A 23,341-nucleotide genomic window follows, 5' to 3' on the forward strand; every position below is an offset into this window, starting at 1 on the left:
TAATGAAAGTATTTAACAAGCAAAATTGCTGCCCCGCGTACATCGTGTTTCCGGCCTGCGAACCAGAACCGACGTGAGCCACGAGAAAATTGAAATGCGTTTTCTGCGGAGTATTCGTTAAATACATTTTTTACAGTCTTTACAGTTATATTTTTCCTTCTCGACTAATAACGTTACAGCTTGACGTTAGGGCATTTCGACAATTACTTCGACCGTTAAATATCTTATTAGTTATACATTTAATTATACTCTTTCGGCATAATTAAGGCACGGTGGCCGCTTGGTCCCGTTCTTAATTTGGAGAGACGCCATTTCATTCAAAGTGTAAGTGAATGGGTACTGTAGAAAATACATATTTTTTAGCTTGCGTGATTCGATCGATTTTGTTGAACTATAAAACTGATATATGATATTGTTATTACAAACATTTTTAAAAGTATCCTGTTACTAATAGATATTTTAGATTACGAATGTTTGGTATTGATATTTCAGTATGAATAAATATTTGTAAAATTATTCATAAATAAAATGTGAAATAATATGGTACGCAAATATCATTAGAAATCACTCACGTCACAAGAAGAAATAAGAAGAATTCTCTATTATTTCATTGAAATTCTCGATTATTTTTCTAAGCACGAAGGAACAAAAATTTCTATCATACGTGCAACAGCATTGGTATTTAATAAAGAAGAGTATTACCTGTTCGTAGTTCCTGATGAAGTCCCGTAATTCTCGTTCCTTGTCCTCGAGGGTGCCATAAAGTGCCTTCATTTGATTAAGAAGATCGAACTTTTCGGCCTTGAGCCTCTTGCGATCAGCCTTAAGTGCCTGAAGAGCTTCTTTGGCGTGTTGCAGTTCCATTTCAAGAGCAACAAATCGTGCTTCCTCCTCGAGTGCCGCATCCTCGGAGCCAACTTCGCCGCGTGCCGCTCCACTGAATAGCAATCTTCTCAATCTTGCTACCTCAGCCACCAGACGTTCATTCTCCAGTCGAAGTCGCCTCGTGCTGGCTAGTTCCACCGAACCGGTGCTACCACCACCGCCATGAATGTTTGATAACCTCGATGCTACCAATGGATCACCGATTCCTGCAGGAACATCAATTTATATGTAAAAACACACTTTCCTACTCGTGAAAAATCCGAATTTCTCTACTCGCGAACTTTTGAGATAGCTCTCTTGGGAATAGAAATTTAACATGAATTCTTGCGGCGAGTAATTGACTCAAAAATGTGAAAACTAAATGGGAAGATGGAGCATAATAACAAATAATAAACATCCGCCATAAATCATTTTATAATTCAAACACTTCCTCCAAGACAACATTTCAAAACAGAACTTCCAACTGGGAAGAAGTGTTTGCGAAGTGAGCGAGGACGAAAGCAAGCAAATACTCAGAAAGCACGGAAGCTGCTTAACCTGCAAGAATGTTAAAACTCCCAAAAACTTCCAAGAAGAAGAATCTGCAACACACCCAAGATAAAGCCAACACATGCTTCCAATAAAAGAAGCAGAAGTCTATTTATCTTCAAACAGAACCAACCCTTTCCATTAAAAACACCTTATCACAATTATTTCAAACAGGTTAAAAATTCCAAACAAACCAAGAATTTTATCAAGCATCCTTGAACGTTCAAAGAACTCCTCGATCAAGCTTCTCAATCAACCAACCACAGCGTATTATTGTCAACAATGCAGCAAGAATCCAACGACTGAAAAGCATCCTCTCTCTCTCTCTGTTCTCGGTCAGCCGTCACTCGCTTCCGCATTGAAGAAAACTCAGGGTTGAGCATTTATCTCAAGTTCAGCTCCGTTTAATTCCGGGGAATCGTCGGAAACGTAGCGCAGCCGTTGGTGGAACAATCACGAACAGTGAATGTACGGGACGAAGGCTGAAAGGGAAGGGCCTCCATAATTAAATGCTGGGTTACCCACCCAGGGAATTAGCTGGCGACGAGGGTCTGCTGCCTGGGGCTGGTCCAGGTGGTTCATTGTCCTCTTCGGCCCTCACATCACCGTCCACCAGATCCTTGTCTATATCTTTCTCCTGGTCGTTCATCTCCTTCGATGATCGCAAGGAGTCGCGGTTGCTGGCCGATATTCGAAGTCTCTCGGCGCTCGATCGATCGCTAGCGCCACGATGGAAGAAAGTTCTATTGCTGGATCCTCGGTCCGGACTGGCGCTTCCGGAACGAGAGTCCACGCTTCCGCCAGAACCACCAAGTCGCGTCTTCTCCAACGCTGGAGCGTACGGTCGACGTGCTTTTTCGCTTGGACTGCGACTTGGCGAGCCATTTCGTTTTTCTGGAAATTTGTGGTTGTGGTTTCGTTAGTGATTTGTGGCTTGGAATTGAGTGGTTTGGTCGAACGTGGATTTTCCGGGCGATTGGTAGTGGTTTTATTGGAAATATTTGTTTTTTTTTTTTGGTATTGAGTACCTGAAGTGCATAAATGAGTATTTGAAATTTTTTGAAAGTGCTTAGAATTTTGAAGATATTTATTTGTTGTTGGAAATAGGTATTTTTTAGAAGATGTTTTGAACTTACTCAACTTATTTGGAACTGGACGTTTCTAAGTTTTTAGAATTATTATTTGAATTTTCTAGTAACTGATATATGGAACGATTGATATTGTCATTTCGTGTCTTCAACCAGTTGTCTTATCAATTTATCAAAAGATGATATTCTCCAGAAGCTTATTGAAATATATTATTTAATTAAAAATACAAAATTCTGAACATTATTCTTTTTGATTATATTATAATGAAAGTTTCGATAGTATCTAAAATATACTTTTCATATATTTTTTAAAATTTTACGTTCCATTACTGAAAAATGTGATATAACGAAAAGGTATTCATATGCGATATCGAAGTTCTTTTATAAATGTTGGTAACGTAGGTAATTCTTCGTTGAAAGTTGGAACGTATAAAACAAAAGTAGCGTCCATGCACAGTCTATAGTTAAAAACTTTATCTCGATTTCCGGAACATGTTGTGCTTTGTAGTATATCTTATAGTTACTTGATGTCACTTTTACGACTGTCCATGAGTCACCATTTTCCCTACAGCTTATAAAAGACTCGGAGAGCCTATCTGGACCACTTGTCATTTGTGACTAACGGAAAATCAAACTTTCTCACAACGCACATAATTTTCCCCTTAAACTTTCTACAGAACAAATTATATAGCGTATTTATCATTAGGTGAAGTCTACAAATTTTTTAGAGGGGATAAGGCTCTGAAAACATTTATAATAAAATCAAGAATGTTGACACAACTTATGAAGAATTAATTTACTAACGGTTCCAAAATATTTATCATTAAATATTCCAAAATCAATATCTAAAGAATCATAATGATTTCAAAATATTTATCACGAATTGTCCTAGATATTTACACTTCCAGGAAGGGAAAACAATTCCAAAGTATCCATTCATAAATATTTCAAACCTTCCACCTTCCCAGCCACCATAGATTAAAATTAAGTGATTTCAAAATATAATTCAATTTCCAATTATATAAATTGGTACGTTTACGATAACTAAAGAAATAGAACCCAGGTAGAAACTTACCTATGTAGTGGTAAATATTATAACGAATACACTTAACTATACTTAACTATCACCTTATTAACGTTGTTCTTAATAAACTACAATATAAGTCATTCTATCAAACTCTTTCCAGAATGATTAAACAAACCACAATCGCACAAACGCATTCCAAACCTTCAAAGCCTCAAACCAAAATCTATAGAAATCCATAGAAATTCCAAGACGCACCTATAGGACTGGTTCGTCGATCGATAGGACTGGTTCTCTCCTTTCTGTCTACAGGACTGGTTCTCTTATCGATAGGACTAGCTGACTTGTCGCTGGCGGAGCTCCTCTTCTCGACAGGGCTACTCGCGGCGCTGAGCCTTTTCCCGTCCTCTTGCGGCTGTTGCTGCGGTTCGCCGCCCTCTTGTCCAGGGCTACCGCCATTATTCCCCGCACTGGTTGTTCCGTTGTTGTTGCCAGTGTTCCCAGCTACCCCGTTGTTGTTCCCAGCGCCGTTGTTATTGTTCAACACCACCGGCAAAGCGCCACGAACGTCCCTCAGCTCTCCGCGAAGCGTGGCACACTCGCCCCTGGCTCGTTCCAGCTCCCCGTCAAGCCGGGCGCCAGTCGCTGCGTTCTCCTCCACCATCACGCGAAATTTTGCCTGCAAACCAGAGACAATGGATATATGGACGTTAGAGATTTCAAGAGAGAGAGAGAGAGAGAGAGAGAGAGAGAGAGAGAGAAAGATCAGGAGGGAGAGAAAGAGGGTGGAGGGGAAGGTGAATGGTTGCTGAAAAGGGAGAATGTTAATCCTGCGGTAATGAGCAACATGCGAGAGGATCTTGTTACCCCGCGAAAGATTATCCACATTCGTGAAATTTAGTTCTATTGTACAGACGAGTGGAAGAGTGTTGTGAATCCCGGCGAATCTGCTTAGCTTGCTTTCGAGTTTGCCGAATGAATTTTGTTTGCAATTAGCGTGATTGAGTGAAGGAAGTTATACTGTAGATAGTATATTGAATGTATCATCTATACTGTCATTACATGTGTTGCTTGCGTACGTTATTATTGTAAGCTTGCCTATTTTAGTAAAAATAATTGGAATGTAGATAAGATTTTCTGAATTATTTTTATTGTTTATCTATAAGTCGCTGGACACTTATCCAAATTAAGATATGGACAGTTTTATATTATGAAGTATTACAAAATATTGGATTATATTACAAAATATTATATTACAAAATAAAGATGGCATTTACCGATTATACGTAACATTAAAAATATACTGTTCAGATTATAAATCGATGACAAGGAGAGAACTCTTCACTCCTCAGAAACAAATTCTCACCAGGTTCCGAGAATATTCATCGATCGAGCCCTCGATAAGCATCTTCCAGTCGAGCAGCGCGAAGAATCGGTTCGGAGACCGATCAGCGAAACTACTGCGTAAATTTCGCAGCTCGTTAATCGAAAGTTCCCCGCGAATTTTTATCCCGATGAAATGATATAATGGACGAAATTTCTTATTTGCTTACCTACCGTTTTGTCGCGAGAAAGAGTAGGAGGAAACGGCGAAGACAGGAGAAGAAACGGAGAAGAAAGCGAGAGAATTCGAGAGAGGAGAAAGTATTGAAAGTTCCATGAAGTTCCAACGAGGTCTATAACGCGTCTTGATCCTCGGTAGGAACTACGTTATGCACCGACGTTTCGCCAAGTTACGAACGTTAATACGGGTCCAAAGTAAAACGAACAAACACCGAGACCGGAGATAAAAGTTTGCTTCGGTGCGAGCCGTGCAATATTAATAAGCCTACCGCGGTGGCCGCGGAACACGAATCTCATTGTAAGCCCCTTCATTGTACCGGTCGTTCCAAAAGCTCTTTACGCTTGGTTATATTGACTATGGCTCGGCAGAAGTTCGTGCCTGGTTTCCCTCGACACGAGCGAGCAAGTCACGGAACAAAGGAACGCTCGGATATTTAACATGTGCTGTCTGTAAACCAAGGTTAATAGACGCAGATAGAAGATAGAGGGAAACAGGATGTTGAAACATTGGTTTTGTATTTTCTAAACTGTATCTTGTTATGTGAAGATTTTGTAGAGATTTTGGGGGAGTGGTAAACAACATTGTTATTAGCACATTGGTTACAGCTCGCAGTACCAGTACTCATCTGTAACACATTTGCGGAGCTTCCGATTTTCAGTCGCTATATTACCGTATGCTACCAAATAATTTTCATACAGCCACTAACTACCTGTCTCTATATCGTGAAATTTTGCGTACGTAGTTCACGTGACACATTCAAATCGATGCCATACATAATTTAAAAGTATATATTGACTCGAATGCGCGTTGCACACAGCAAACGTATTCAATGAAACATGGTCGATAAGTGTAATGGAAGATAGAGAAAAACAAAATGTCGAAATATTGATTTTGTATTTTCTATAATATATCTCTTTTTGCGGAGATTATGGCGACTAAAATTGTTGTTAAGATTAAAGTAGACTCATGGTAGTTGCGAAGATTAATTCTTTAGTAGCGGTAGTTTGCCACGCTATTTTGATGAAGCGAACGAGGAAGATTTATATACGTAAATCAGTAAATGTGTTTAGTGATTTAGTGTGTGACAAACTGTCGATTTTAGTCTAAAAAATTTAAGAACTAAAAATTTTTATTATATCTTGAAAGCGGTACTTATAATTATTTATCTGTTCTCGTACGTGATCGTTAATCGTTAACCTCATATAAATAGAATGATATACGGAGTCGATTTCGATCGGAACAAAAGTTCTAAGAATTATCAGTTGCTTTTCAAAACCACCCACACTTTTTGAAATTCTCGGATTTTTGTAGATTTTCAATTAGCAAACATTTTACGTTTGTAATAAACTCAAAAATTGGCTCTGTTCCACTACTGTTTTCTACAATCTTCCATTTTCTAGATTTGAAAATCCAATTTTAGATTAACTGAAGATTTATTAATCAAACCAACCAAAGGGTGCGCGGTCGTTGATTACTAAAATAATTGGTAAGAACGAAGATTCGATTATAATCAAGGATAGTAGAACGAAGATGGTGGCCCTCTCTAGATGAAGCCAATTCTCAGGAATGATCGTGGAAACCCTCGAATGGAATAATAGATAGGGTTTCTCTTGTTCTGGCTAACTCAGCAACCAGTCCATTGAGATAGGTCAATGACTACGGAATGTAGCTGTTGTGGTTAGATGGGAATATCGAAACGTCTGTAACAGGCCTGTCTAAAAGGCATGCTAACCGAGATCAATAGGCCTAGGTTACCGTTTGACCTTCGAATATCGATTATTTTCTTCTGTGCAACCATTTACATTCTTGTACCATTTTATCAAATATTTAACCTTGCTGATAAATCTAGAACTTCGAAACGCAGCTAATAAATTGGAAATATTAATCAGTAGATTGAAAAAGGTACAAAATTTTCAATTTAAATTTTAATTACTAAAAGAATTACAGTACATCATTACATGATTCGAAAAATCTAAAGTTCTTAAGAATATTGATAAAAACTTATTATTTTTATAACAGATTCCATTTACATAAAAAAAAAACAAAGAAAGAAAGAAATTTTCGATGTCAAAAAGGATCAGAATGAAAAAGATAATTAAAATTAATTACCACAATAGATGCAGTTAATATATTTATGAATACTAAAGACATTAACTAACATCAAAAAACAAATAAGATTACGAGATGTAGGAAAATTCAGGAAAAAATCACATCAATCCTTGACGAAGAAATAATTAACCCCAAAGAAGGGAAGAAATAACAGATCCAATCTTGTTACACGGTCAACGACGTTTGATCATAGTCATCGTAACAGGCTGATCAGTTAACGAGATGTTTGATTGCATTTTCAGTCAGATAAGAACCTGAAGGGAAGATAGGGGATAAAGAGAAGAGAAGAAGAGAGAAAGAGAAGGAGATATTTGATGGGCAGCGGTGAACCAGCACCGTTGGCCAAGTTCCAGGGACACAAAAGGATAGCCAGGGAGGATAAAGGCATCGCGAACTTGTTGCGTTCCCAGAGGCGCCTTCCGTTTTCCTTTCGTCGCACCGAAGTCACCCCGGCTACCGTATTCACGCCCTTTTCACACCCATGAATCGTAGGATCGCCGATAAATTTCTGTTCAATAGCCCTGGCCTTGTGGAGAAAACGTATTGTGTATCTGCGACAGGTTCTCACCATTACTCTTTTTGTAATTTAGTAATTTAACATGTTCAAGACTTACGTATTACAGCAGAATCTCGATTACCCGAACATGGATTATTCCGATAAATATTGTGGATATGTATTCGTCTGTTAGACATTACAGTATATTGCCTGTATTATCAATACATTCATTTTACCACTTTCAGCTGATTTTTATGCTGTAGCATGCCAATATGTTAAAATATAATCGTATCGGTTCATCAGTTTAGGCGAGACGTGAAATCCTGCGCCATATACATAAAAATAAGCAAATACTTGCAAGTGTTGAGTACAACTAAAAGCAAATACTAAATCTCTTGTGCATAATCTTCTAGTACTAGGTGGTAAGTAAATGGTGGGAAATCAAAGAAATCTATTTCTAGTAAAATTTGTATGCATGTGGAACCGAGTATTTACTTGAAAAATCACTAGTAAAAGCTTTTACCTTTGTAAAAGCTTTTGCCTTTGTGCATACTGTCCATTGATTTGATTAGGCAATGGTAAAATCATAATCGAAATCACAGTATCTTGCGGGATTGGTAAATCAACGATTTGTGACATTAAACGACGCAAGAATGATATTTTGAAGAAGATGATATCTCCACTAATGATAATCCCACGCATTCTGAAGTATTCACAGTATCAGAGATAGTCATCAGATGATACGAAACACAGCAAGAAAGTACTCGTAACGAATAAGGAAAGTACGTAACTTTACAGAAAATATACAAGTTAACAGTTCAGAAGGATTGGAAGAACAAAGATAGTTATAACATATATATATTGTAGTATCGAGAAAATATTAGATATACAATTTCTTTGATACTATTTATTATTTGTAATTTATTTACAATAAATTAGTTATACAGATATTAATGAGATAGAAAACGATGATTGTTTAATATGGAACTAATTGTAACAATCTTACTCTAGTTTGACCACTCGCGCAACTGGACAACGCTAACAACCCAATCTCTCAGCTACGCTAGTAACTCACGCAACTCCACAACGCTAACAACTCTACTCTCAACAACGCTAACACCTCTCGCAACTCGACAACGCTAACCACTCTACTCTTCGACTCCTCGATTAACTCTGACCTCTCGACTCACTCTCACTTCTCAACTAACTGCTCAACGCTCCCGATCAACCGCTCAATGCTTCTCGATCAACAACTCTTTGAATTCAAATCGTCCCCCTCCATTAACGCTATTTTTTCCTCTCTCTAATTCCATCCTGTTAACGCTCCGCAAAAACTAGGTGACTTTAGTCATATAGGCTTTTTTTTGTATGTAAACTAATAACCGAAGGATAGACGACATTGTTTTGGTTAGTTTCTAATCAGGTTTTTCCTCACGATACTACATGTACATATATGTAATACATGTAATACGAAAACAATTGTAATTTTCCCCGTAGGATTTAGTTAAATACGAGTCGTCCGATTATCTGAAAAATTCGAATATCCCATCATCCTGAACGCAATTAGTTCGAATAATCGAAGCTCTACTGTATTAGAATGTATCATTACAGAGATTGATTATGTGCTTTTATAATTAGAATAAAAATAGAGGAAATTAATTCATTTCACGTTTAAATGAAGTACCCATTGTTTCCCACTTTGTTCTTGAAATTTCAAGCATTCGTCTAGATTATCTATTTTCCCTTTAATATGAAGTACAATTTTTATGTAAAAATATGGAAGGTCCAATGCACCCTTAGGGTAATAATTATGATCGAAGGGTCTGAGTTACGTCTGGGACGACAACAGAGTTCAATCTGGCTTCTACGAGAGATTCTCATCTTGTGGTGCAACGCGGCATGAAATATGCATTACATCGGAGGCATCAGCGATTTTTCGCTCGTATTGAATTACGTTGGTGTTGACTTTGCTGCATATCCTTATCATGTATGCGAACACGTATTTATACGACGTACGTATCGAGCGTTCAAGTAGATGACTAACTTTTTATCAAGCCTATTTATGAACTTTAATTCCATTTTCCTTCGACTAATTTTATTTTTAATATTGTTTACTGCACAATTGTTTATGCTATTCCTTTACAATATATGATTTGATAGTATCGTTATTAACTCAGTAGGAAAGGTGCACATAAGTAGTTTATAACCCACTTCACTACTATATTCTAATTTTATCGCATCTTCGTGTATAGTCCTCCATTAGACTTTTTAGCGTTCCGGGATCCCTTTAGCGTAACCCATATCTTCTCTCCTTCTCCTTCTTCGTTTAATAATTTTTTAGTACCTAGTAAACTAGTTTTTAAGATACAATGAAAGCACGCATTAACCATTAAGGGATACCTTTACCCTAAAGAACCACAAAGTAACAAAAGAAAAAAGAAATTGCTTGATACTTCTATCAAGGTTCCTAACAAGCTAACAAAGTTTAAAAACGATTGAAGTTTTCCAATTACCGAAGTTCCTTATACATCGATTTGACACTTTTCAATTCGCACTGTATAAGGAAAAGGAAACAAACGCGTCAAAAAGGTACACTGATTGGGAAACACTCTTGGCCGAGATCTCTGGCAAAGTTTACAAAGTTGACAAATTGCTAAAGTTTCTTACATACCAATTGAACAATTTGCAACAACAACAACAATTTGAACAATACCTAAAAAGCGAATGGAGGAATAAAACATAAATTTTTAAAAATCTTACATCAATCTTCAAAACAAAAGGATGCGTCCTCTAAAAAAAAAAAAAAAAGAAATAAACCAACTAGAAAAGACGCTGAAGGAGCGTTTAATAAGTGAGACCACGATTCACGAGAAAGTCGAAAGTGTAAAATTGCATAGAAAGCACATAATATGAAAAGATACATAAAATATTAAAAATATAGTGCTTCGCGTCAAGTATAATACTTGGCAGGTAAAACAATTTTCCACCAAGTCTGTACTTTTCCAATTATATTCTCAAAAATACGAATTTGCATAGAAATTCGCTGTCTACTAATAACACCAACTAAATAAGCCTTGGGTATCAAGCAATGTCGTATAGATACACGATGAAAACGGCAAGGTAAACGCGGCTATACCGCAGCTCCATCACAATGCCTCAGGATAGTTTACGTGTTGAAAGAACTTGTGTATAGGTTGTAGCATGTCGGAGTAAAGTGCAATAGAGTTGCCAGCTATATTATCAGTAGTCTGCTTCGATATATAGGTCAACGTTTCAGAGATTACATCTTTCATGAGGAATAAAACCTTGGTTGGACTGCTGCAAGGAAACCGATATGCGGTCGATGGTATCGACGTTATCGAGCTTCGCAGAGCCGAACCACGGATATCGTTCCGCTGTTCTTTCCTTCTGTTGATTATCGATAAACCATCCGCCAGATACGCGGACGTAATTATCGTTTCTGGTACGATTGTCGTTGTGACTCGAATGCAGCGAACCGTGAGATGAGTTGATTAATTTCGTTCGATTTTCCCAATTTTTATGTTCGCCATGTTACTCTTGTTCTAATCAACAAACAGGATTTTAACGTCCACAGAAAAATTTTGGTATTGTAAAAAGCTAGAATTGCTTGAGTTAACTAAGCTTCAAAATCAATAGCTTCAAATTCGATCTTCAATTTTGCACGCAATAATCAAGCTTGTCGTATATGAGGATTAGAGATGGCGTTTAACAGTGGTTTGTTACGGTGATCACAGAATCACGATCACGGTCGTGATCTAACTTCATTCACGCGCGTGACCGTGACTTTTCTATCTTGAGTGAATTTGCTCACTATGATCGTAATTCTCGATTTTGACTGAATTACTTCTTATAAGATACTCCGATATAGCTTACATAAAAGTATTTGCATGCAATGTAAAATTAAAATTTAAGATATAAAATTTTCTTTGTATAAGATTTACTTCATTTGGTATTAAAGACAAAATAATTCAATTTTCCTTGCTTTCTTTTATATCGGTATTTTAAAGAACAAAATATTGATTCTTCCTTCCTATTTCAAAATCGTGATATCCATTTGATATCGTTAATATTAAATATACAGGTTATGCGATGCACGCGAAGAACAGTTATGTTCTCCACTAATCAGAAACAATCACAAAAAATCACAGGTCACTGTGGAAAAGCGCGGGAGAGAGATTTATGGAAAATTGTATAGTTTTATTTTCTTTCATGAATTATATAAAGCATTTAAATGTATTCTTATGTGTATTTTTAAAAAAATTTTTTAATTCTGCTCACTCAGTATTCTTAAAACATCCAGAGATTTTGCTTCTACATTAAGAAATACAGAAAAATGTTTGGTGTCAAAAGGAACGTTTAAAATTGATGAACTCGATTACTTCCTATTTCAAAGCTTTTTAAGAGGACCTTCCTTCGTAAATCAATTTTTGCATCGAGAAATTAGCTAACGCCAGCTGTTGGCAAAGGGAAAATTCATATTTAAAAAGCAATAGTATAACAACAGTATAATAATAATAATACATCGTAGTAAAAGATGCAGTAATTATCATGTTTGTCATTGCATACACCAGCCACGACGAAAATAAGGGTCGAACGAGCAAAAACGAAGAGGAACTAGAGGTTAACGAAGAAAGAGAAGGGAGAACGCAGAGAATGAACATTACTGGAGCCACTCGAATTTATGAAATTGCAATTTCAGCCACGGCTTTCATCGCACTCGGAGCAATTTATCTCGCTACCAGAGCAAGGAAACTACCTAATCCTTTTCCTTATTCCCTCGGATTTCCTTTCCACCGACAATCTTAAGGGTCCTCTACGAAATTTAATTAGTAAATGTATCTCAAAGAAAAAAAAAGGAATGAAGAAGAAAGTATAGATGGATATATATATAAATATTTTTATTTTTTTTATTCATTCATATATATATAATGTAAAATATATATTAAACAATCTGGATATCTACAAGAAGAAATTTAACGCTGGGGAAAGGGCGAAGATATGGAAATTTTATAATAATCTACTATTTTTAAATTTTACCCTAATCTTGTTATTTTTAATTCATGAATTGAATCTTCCACGGGAAGAGATATATGAAATAGGAAAAGTTTTAATAATAATTTTCAGATGATTATTCAATAAATGTTAGCATATTGAATTTAGAGTTTCTGCAAGAAATTACGAAATTAAGAAATTAACGAAATATAGGGATGAGATCGACCTAAATGCCATTTAGGAAATGATTTCAGTTTCACTTACGGTTGTTCGCAATGGCCAAACCAACAGTGTTCCACGCACCGGTTATGTAATAAGTATTCATTTCACCGGTCTGGGGGGTTTGGGGCACATTTAATTCCGGAGCAGAATACACGAGGAACACTGTGTACGTATAAAGTACGGAAGAATTATGGCCATTCATAACCGCGAGAGCTTACAGAATTAACAGCAACGAGGCTGCGTGACACGAAACAACAGGAAACGTGGACCGCCATGCTATTTAAATCATACGTCCCTTGTCGAGCCTCTAATGTAGGTCAAACTCAAATTACTCACGACAAAGTATTCCGTGATATGTTTTCTACAAACATTACGCAGCATCTCGGTATACTGTCAGAAAATTTCACAATTTCCAAGAAAACCCGACGTCGTTGGTGAGAATTCTTCAGAGACACGCGTGAAGATTTTATAGAGGCGCTCAGTGAAAACGTAGTACAAGGGTATTCTTGCCAGAAATGAGATGTGTATATATGGAGAACGATATCAAATCTGTTTAATCTAAATCAGGATAGATTAGTGAGATTCATATTTATTTAAGGTAGAAGTTTGAAACTTATTAAATTTTATTTTTATGATAGATTAAAATTATATTATTCTATTAATTATATTTTTCTATTAAATTTTATACTTGTTGCGTGATCTTAGAGTTCTCCAGACATTCACATTCTTTTGTTTCTAAATAATATTTCTAAACACATTTTTATAATACTTCCTTACATTTTTTAAAATTAATTTATGTCAATATATTATACCACTCCATTTATTTGTCTAGATTTTTATACTTGGCAGGGCACGAATAGCCTAAATACGTTTTATCGACCTTCGTATAAAGAACTTGCACCGCACATTACTCCCCCAATTTCTCAACCTAATGCAACCTTTCGCAAAAAAGACCACATTGAAACCACAGAAGAGAAGCGAATAATTTAACACAGAGAAGGCAGAAGTAGGATGAAAGCAGCGGGAAAGAGGCACGCGTGAATAGGGGTTGAGAAGTAACCAAAGCTGAAAACAACCAAAGCAAAAGTACACCCTCGTTCACAAGTTAGAACTTTTAAGATAATAATAATTAGAACTTTTAAGAATCATTATCTCATCTGAAGCGTTCAGTTATAAAAAATTCATGTACAATATTATAATCTCATAATTTAATATTCAGGTTATCGTTGCATTTATTGGTATTTAGTTCCATACATGCCACGAACTATTTTAGATTTAGATTTTACGCAGACTTTTTGAAGTTTTTTAATCTGATTCACTGATTTTCTCAACAGGATTTATATAAGCAAACATATACTATAACTTATTATATTATTGCAACACTTGCAATTAGTTTCAACAAATTCTTGCTACACTAAATTGCAATATCCCACAAATACAAAATTCTGATTGAACCATAGAGACGAACCAATCTGTCATAGATAGTTTATTTTCTGGTTCTTGATATTTTTTCTCATCGCATCTAAAATACACGAAATTTTCTCATTCTTTCGTTAGTATATCAAAGACTAATAGCGTCTCGTAATATGTCTACGAGTGTAATTATTCTGCGCAACGCTTGAGGCTTAATTCTAAGGTGTTGAATCTTAGCTAACCCAAATAACGAAACCTCACCCTACTTATGAACGAGGGTGTACACAGAACGTCGTTTCGTAATGATTACGACGTTCCGGTAATAAATGCAGCAGAACCAAGCTTCCCTTAAAACTCCAATTAGCAGCAGCCAGTGATTTAATTGTTTTCGAGAAGCGTGAATGTCATCGTACTCTCGCCGTGTCGAGCTTTTCTCTCGATTCAACCTTAAACACGTTCAGCACTAGGCGCGCCAGTTATACACGTTAATTTGGCGACCGTCTTCTAATTGCACCGGTGGCGAATCGCGACGATGCTAGTCAGCCTACATGGAAAACGTAAATCCAACCTGGAGACCAAAGGAGAAGTAATTTCTAGAATTACAAGAAACGCTGAACGTCGAAAAAACCTTTGACGAAGGTCTAAGCGAAGGATTGAGTCGGCACGAATTAATTGGATTGATCACGACGGTTACTTTCCGTCTCTGTACTTCCGATCCTTTGACTACCTTGAATAGCTACCTTGAATTTTTTGTATTTTCGGGACTTTTTAAATCTCCTACAGTTTTGTTTGAGAAAGAGTAAGTGAAAGAAGAAGGTTGGTATATTTGCTGTTGGATACTCTGTTATAATAATATTGAGGTTCATTGTAAATTGGCTTTAAATGGATTGAGAAAATACTAGACAATTTGAGAAAATTAAATCATTAGCGCGTTGACTGCAAATTTCGTACATTTTGTCCTGGAAGCAATACGTTGAAATATAGTGAATCATAATATTTAATTCTTCATAATATTTTTTGAATCATTTACATCGTTAAGAATGTTTTACTCTATGAAATTTATCTTACTTCCATCATTCTAAAAAATATATTAACGTAAATCGCCGTAGATGACCAGTTTAGAGTTGTTAACAATTTTTAGTCATTACTTCCTAATGATCTGTGTAATGCAATTTTACTTAAAAGTTAAATAACACGCAATTTCATATATTTCAACACATTTTAAAAAATGAATAAATATTAGATGACACATTCCAACTAAGATGGACACTATACAAATAAAATCTCACACCCTTGCTGACCTCGTTCTCCGAACAATCCTCCGCTTATCTAGCAACTGTACTAATTCGAAGGGCCCACAAGCGGTTCTTGGAAGTTGTGTAAATAGGGACGCGCTACTTTTAAAGGAATGCAACGGATCCGAAACGAAATGTTCGAAGGAGAAACGGACGGTCGTCGTTAGCCAGGAGTTAATTATAGATAGGAGCGCGTAATTTTGGCCGCGTTAAGTTTATATTCATCTGTCACGCTCTGAAAAGGTTCACTGCACCCGGTTACACCGCGGCACCGGCTGATACGACGCGCTTCGCGAATTCGAAATTAAATGTTTCACCCGTTGTAACCTCGCTTCCAGAGAATTATGCTACCACTACGCCTTTGCCCGGAAACCGGCACCCGTTCGCTTTGATCTCCTCTTCCTCGCTTAACCCTTTAGCCAGGCAAGTTATTGCGACAATAACGTGGATAGCTGAAATTTTCCCTATTATTTAATCGTGTACAAGATCAGGAAATGCATTTTACAAACGAAATTTAATAACTGATAATGTACGGATGATTTTATACGTTTAGATTTATATCTAATATTTCAGTAGTAGTGTTTCCAATTGGAATGTGAAATTTAATCGAATATGTAGATAGTCCTCATTGGGAGATTGTAATAAGAATTTAAGAAATTTTATAGAAACTTTAAATTTTTCGATTTACGAATGCACTCCTTTCTTTAAATCTTCTTCAAATACTATAATTATAAAATATTAGATACTTACTAATATAATTGCACGAAAAACATTTGATTCAGTAGCAACAACAATAACTACGACTGATATATAGTTACATCTGTAATAAGTAAAGCGACAGTAATTGAAATGCGTAGAACGATCATAACATACAAAAGAATATAAAACAGTATATTTTATTCCAATAACAGTATAATTTATTCCAATTTTGCGATCGTGTTTACAACAGTATGAATTCACATAATCGTGTAACACGTTTACAGCACCAACATCAACAGAAATAACTGCCTAATCACGCAACTTTCACCACTATACCATCAAGGAACACCAGGAAAAAAACACAGACAGATATCATGAAAACGTCGAGGAAAACGTTATCATTTAGTAAGACAATCGCCGCTCTAAACCTAGAGACAATGATTTCTCGTCTTCCCTCCACACTCTCACACAACGACCAACGATGCGAGTGCCCGGCGGCTTCACCGAGTGCATGCTGCGCAAGTTCCTCCTGCATTCGATTCTCCTTTCAATGAGGCATCGGTAATGCGGCAGCGTGAAAAGGAGAGAAAGAGAAAAAATTGTCGGGTTCGGTGAAAGATGCACGTACTAACATACATCTAGAACGATGTGTATATGGGCCATATGAAATGCATTATACCCGAACGATCGATTCCGTTGCATATTCAACGAAGCTCGAGAGGGAACAGGAGAAAGCTAAAGGTGCATTGTTAACGCGCGCACAAAGTGCCGTGCTCGGTAAACATATCGGGGAAAAGACTACTGGGTCACGATGTCTACTACCTTTTTAATCGGGCTGCAAGTATATTATTCCCATCGTAATTTCAGAAGGCGAAGCGAGTACGTTCTAATGTATTAGTAGCGACGATCTTCTCGCTACCAGAAATCCTCCTGGGAAGTGGCCTCCTCGAATTCAAACGCGCGAAAGATGTAAGAAAGAATTTTATAAGCCGGCAAATCGAGAAATTTTCTCCATTTCTACCTCGGGTTCTACGAGGCAAGATAAGATAAAGAGGAAATAGAGCATAAATTTTTGGTGGAGTGAAAAGTTGCGTTCGGAGAAGGAGATTTTTGGAGATTATTCTTGTCGTGGTTAGTCTTGATGTGGGAATATTTCATTGGAAATAATTTTAAGAGCTTTGCAATTTGAAGGAATATTAAGGTTAGAAGATAAATGTTATGTATATATATTAATTTTAATAGTACATTAGCAATTTTGTTATCACCATTGTATTATCTATCCATACAGGCTCATGGAAACGTTCCAACACTTATCATAGAAAATTCTTATGTATATACACATGTATAATACGTTTTTACATTAGTTTCGAACTTTTCCAACGGAATCATCATAGTTGAGTTTCATTAGAGTGCTAATGAAATTTTAACGTGGAAGTATAACACGCGTAATATATTCGTAAAAAGTTTCTACAAGTACTCGAATGTAATGTATGCCCATCTGTGACACTTTAATGATCCCATTGAAACTGCCAAAAGAAAAATAAAGGAAATAAAGTAGAAACAAAAAATAAGGAAGCACGGAGAATTTTCATCAATGCAATTACCCAAGACAATTAGAAAATTCAGGCTTAACCGAAGCTTACGAGACTCGAGGCTAATTCGAAGCTTACAAGTTCGACCGCAATTTCCCGCGAACTTGTAAAGTATGAAATTCGGTTTCACGTATAATTTGTAGCTTGTCTTTCGAGAACCAGGTCCGCATTATATTCCTTTCTGTTTGCGAAACGCCGTTGCGACTCGCCAAATTGCTTTTCCACTCTTTATCGAACGCGAAACTTCTCTCTGAACCTCTGAAAACTGCTCTCACGAGCAAGGCGTGTTTCTATTTGCATTTGAAACGTGGGCCCTCTTTTCTGGGTTCCTCTCGTTCTTCGACCAGAGCGAACCAGAGAATTGCTCATTTAATGGTGTGCATGATCCGCGAGAAAATTGAAGTTTCCAACCTGTTCGTGCGGAACGTTGTTTACCGGCGATGTTTTTTCCTCGATTTCTTTTTCGTTCGCTCTCCTGAGATGATATCTCCACTCATATTGCTCCTCTCGGCGATTCGTTTAATCGTGACTAGCTTCTGCTATGCTGTTCGCAAGAATCGCAATCGATGCAGTTGCAGTTTCTAACTATATCTTTGACATATTAATCCAAGTTTAACTATCGCAATTCTACTATTTTTATGTGATCCTTATAATTTAATTCGTAAAGTGGTGTTTTATAATTATTATTGGGTAATCTTCATTCTTAAATTGTTAATTTATTAACAAGATCGTCATGGAATAGTAACATCATGTTATGTTAAAAGATTAGCTTTTAAAAGATACTTTTAATATTGAAATTCTATTTTTGTTACGTCATTTTTATGATTTAATTCATAAAGTAATTCCATAATTATTATTCGATAATCTTGATTCTTAAATTGCTAATTTATTAACACGATTGTTATGGAATGATGACATCTTCTTATGCTAAAGGATTCATTTTTAAAAGGTACTTCTCATGTTGAAATTTCATTATTTTTATGATTTCATGCATGAGGTAATTTTCTATCGTTAATATCGAATGATCCCAGCTCTATAAAATTGCAGATTTATTAGGAACGACTCGTAGCCGACTAATCGAGATACAATTAGCGAGTTGGAGGATATACAGCGCAGGGCTGCTTCGCTTCAGATTCCCCGTAGCGATCCGCGTGAGTCACGGAGAAAGCCAGAGAGAGGAAGAAATATATATGAAGAGAGAAGAGTTTTGAGTGGTCTTTTTCCTCTGTGGCCTGATTCAGCTCGCTTCGCGGTGGTAGAAATAAAGGAATGCAAATTTAATTACCGGAGTACTCGGCACGTCGACGAACCGCGGGGAGCTACATACATTTCGCAAGCACAGACCCATGACATTTCGCAAAAATTTTAGTTCCAATTAATCTTGTCACCATATTTCCCCGCGTTCTCTCTTCTTCTGCAAAATATCTAACGGTTGGCCCGTGTGTAACGTTATTACATGCGATATAACAATCGAACAAAAATGACAATGTCATTCGCGTTAATTGACACGACAGATCCCTACCATAAGTGGATAAATAATCTCCATTTAGTACTATGCAGTTTTTTTTTCTGCCCCTCTGAACAACGATTTAATTATTCATCCATTCAAAAGCTAATGCTAATATGTAATGCGTAATTGAATGAATTATGTCGTTGTTAAATAAAGTAGCAAGAAATTGTGCGATAATGTTTGACTAATTTTTTACATTATTTAGCTATGTTTCGGTATTCATTAATGTATAAAATATTAGATAATGTTTTAATAATTCCTCTGTGCGATAAATTTTGTAGTACGGCATATAATGACTCATGGCATGTGCTGTCGATACGGTGTCCATCACTGCCTCCATTAAACTGTCATTCTGAATCGTTCATTTTTCAAATGGAATTCGTTTTATTCAATTTTTCGCATAAAATCCATTTTTTTCGAATAAAATTGTAGTAAAAAGTATTTTTAAAGAATCTATGCTTTATACATATAGATAATATCTATGTATTCTCTATTTTATATACATATATATTTATAATATATAATAATATAATATATGGAGAATATATATTTATTCTGTATGTCATATATCATAGAAAATATTTTTCATAAAGAGCAAACTAGAATTAAAATTGTACTGACATCAAATGTACCATTTAATAGAACTAAGCACCGATTTTCATATCTTTGATACAGTATCACCTGAACGATATTACTAAACCATATTTCGATGCATATCGACTGATTAAAGCACACTGCACAATATAAAATAACAATGTGTGATTAAGATAAATCCTATCTTTTATCGCCATAAATCGCTATTATTCACGTTCGAATAATCGCACGAATGGATGAAAAAGAAAAATCAGTCAAATGGGTTGCGAGCTTTCACGCGCGTGAACTCACGCATCACGCGAGCATTATGCGTGCCTTAACACCAACCGTAATGGATTAATCCCCTTTTTACTGTGCCTTCCATACAGAATCGTATTCCCAGCGCGATTCACTGTCACACCGAAGGAAATGTCATCCATCACTCGGGCTGTCTCGAAACTGTGTGCTCGAAAAAAGGCTTGACAGACGAACAGACGGATATGTGTTCAACATAAGCCGATTTGATAGGGAAAAGGTGAGTCTGTATCCGTTTTGAGGTATATGTATATACCTATCTACAGTTGCAAGGAATAAAGGTGAGTTGGTATAGCGTAGAATTTACACGTACTCCGTTCGAAGCTAGGGATAAGTAGTATTAGACAGTCACTGAACGGACAAGTCGATTCTACTAAGAACATGCACGAAACACACTGCGCACGTCTGTTATACACGTGCAAATAACTTCAGTAGCGGCTAATTTTAATGAAATATTTTATCGTATTAACGTTGGACGAAGAATCGTGGGTTTTAAAAATAAGATTTGAATTACGGTGAGTTCTATGTTAGCTTATAATACTGATAAATCTTTTAGTATCTTGAAATTTTATTCCAAAGGGTTCTTTTTATATTGTGGGCATTTGAATTGAAGTCAAGCTGTTGGAAATCAATTAGCCTCTACTTTTTGTAAATCTCAATTTCATTGTATAGATACCGAAATAATGTTCAGCTTCTAGGAAATGAATAATTCGGATTAATTCAGTCTAATAACTCAAAGAATAAAATGTAAATGGTAAATGTAGTCCATTGCTAAAGATCTCTTCGTCTTTTGAAATTTTATTCCAAAGTTCTTGCTCATATTCTGGCTACAGCAATATTAATCGCGGTGGGTGAATAATGGTCAAAAAATTGAAATTCGAGTACAGAATCGGGTCCATTGTTAATTTCTTTGATCCTCTAAAATTTTATTCCACAATTTTTGCCAATATTACGGTAACAGGAATGTATTAATTACTGAGAATGAATAATGGCGCAAAATATAAAATTTAAATAGCGGTCCATTGCTAAGTTCTCTTATTCTTTGAAACCTTATTCCAAAGCTTCTATTTATATTCATATTTCAAGATTATTTTCCCAATCAGAGATCAAATCTTCTGTTTTCTGTAGATTTCTCCTTCCCCTTAAATTATTGCTAATAAAATTCTCGCTGATATGAACCGTAAAAGTCAATGCTCTGGATTTTCCAAGAACTTCCCGATGCGGAAGAGCAACCTTTATACCACGAACTTCATAAAAATCGAGAATATATGTGAACGAAAAGGGGGAAGCCGCGAGGAAAAGAAAGAAAAGGGACGATTCACCGGAAAGCATAGCAGGGTACTATTCAGTAGCTTGATAAACACACCGCACGGAGGAAAGGGCTGGAAAAGAGTGGAACAGGAGTGGAAAAAATGCGGAAGAGCGTCTCCTGATCTGCATTTTTCATTTAGTCCCTGTTCCCTTCGGATAAAATGCATTAGCGAGTGCTCACGTGAATCATACTGCACCCCATACGGACCACTGGTTACCATGGACGAGTAGCAATTCGGAATAACAGTGCAAACAGCATTGGTGTGGTTGTTCGTTCGTGACATCATCGTATATTTAATTTTGTATACACCATTTGCATATCGAGCCCGCTTTGCATCTTGCTAGGACTTCAAAAACGCTGATTTTCAAATCAGCAAATTTTCAGATCAATCAATCACTTTCTTTGCCTTTTACAAGGTCTCTCAACATCGTAGTGTAAGTAGGAGAATTTTAATTCGTTGCCCTCTTCTTATGGAATTTATATTCGAATTAATACTTATGTTAGAATAGACCATGGAAATTGTGTTCGTTTATATGATGGAATATAAAATTCTTTTGGAATCTTCTTTAAGCGTATTATTGCTTGTAAAAAGTAAAATAAAGCAAAGTATTCATTTGTGTTTAAATTCCCAAATGGACGAATGGAGCTGATGGTCGATTAACACTTTAACGAAAGAATATACCAGTTATCGGTCTACTTAAAAATTTCATTAACCATGGCAGATAATTTTTAAACCTAAAATATAAATATTTGAAATAATACGTTACTTGAAAAACATTGAAGAAATTATATAGGAATACTAATAGAAGCCTCTTTAATATAGATGTAAATTTTCATACTAATATCTCAAGCCAAAATGCAACAATTTGAAGAAAAATTGATGAATTTTTTCTTATTTTCTGAACGTGTTCCGGAAGGATGAAAATAAAACTAAGTACGTCGACGTCGGTGAAGCGTGAACCTTCTAGATATCACAGAAGTTGTACAGTTCTCTGAGGCGGGAATTACTTGAAACGGAGAGGAACCAATTTCTCTAGCTTCCTCGATACTTTCAGCGATAATTTCGTTAGAAATACGTCGAAGGAACGATCGAAATCTGAACATTACTGGCTTCACGCTCGATTTCAACTTCGAGATATGTCTCGTACAGAATTCTCTCGCGTGCACCCTCATCCCTTTCCTCGCCAGGTATTTTTCACCGGTGCTATTGATCATTCTCGTCGACAAGGTGTGAGATTGAAAACGTGTCTGTTCGTACCGGCGCGGCGCCGCGGACAATTTCCGCTGCGTCCTCGTTTTCGGCTGGAGGACCTCTTTCTGTTAATTTTCGAAAGGACTGTCAGTTCTGCTAGGAATCGTGACTAGAAAATGAGAAAAACCTTCATGGCAAGATGCAGATAATCCATTTTGTTTACACTCGTTGTGTTTATACAACATTTTTACATTATTTTACTGTTTGGTCTTCGTTGGATTAAAGACCGCGCGTGGCTGGGCGTGTCTGACTACTTACTGACTAATACTACTTCTCGCTTGTTATAATAGGAAATCAGACAATAAATCTTCGTTCCAGGAAAATTTCAACTAATATAAGAAATTATTTCTTGATTTCGCTGCTGTACGTTTACGTAGAGTTTAATTTATCCTTTTGGGAAAACTCCGAAGTGTTTTATGGGCATAAAAGCTTCCCATGATAAATGTTCAAA

At 36.3% G+C, this 23,341-nt stretch overlaps 1 protein-coding gene across 18 annotated transcripts in view; it reads right to left on the reverse strand.

The window, feature by feature from the left end:
- LOC100651897 (kazrin) overlaps positions 1-23,341 on the reverse strand; it is a 138,657-nt gene that overhangs the window by 29,855 nt on the left and 85,461 nt on the right. For all 18 annotated transcript variants that reach the window (XM_020866616.2, XM_012316477.3, XM_048411929.1 and 15 more), the window contains 3 exons: positions 3,784-4,204; positions 1,939-2,307; positions 703-1,091 (listed from right to left, as the gene is read on the reverse strand). In XM_020866616.2, the coding sequence (XP_020722275.1) occupies positions 703-1,091; positions 1,939-2,307; positions 3,784-4,204 (1,179 nt within the window). The remainder of the gene's footprint in view (positions 1-702; positions 1,092-1,938; positions 2,308-3,783; positions 4,205-23,341) is intronic.

Source organism: Bombus terrestris, chromosome 14 (genome assembly GCF_910591885.1).
Source record: "Bombus terrestris chromosome 14, iyBomTerr1.2, whole genome shotgun sequence".
Lineage (NCBI taxonomy): Eukaryota > Metazoa > Arthropoda > Insecta > Hymenoptera > Apidae > Bombus > Bombus terrestris.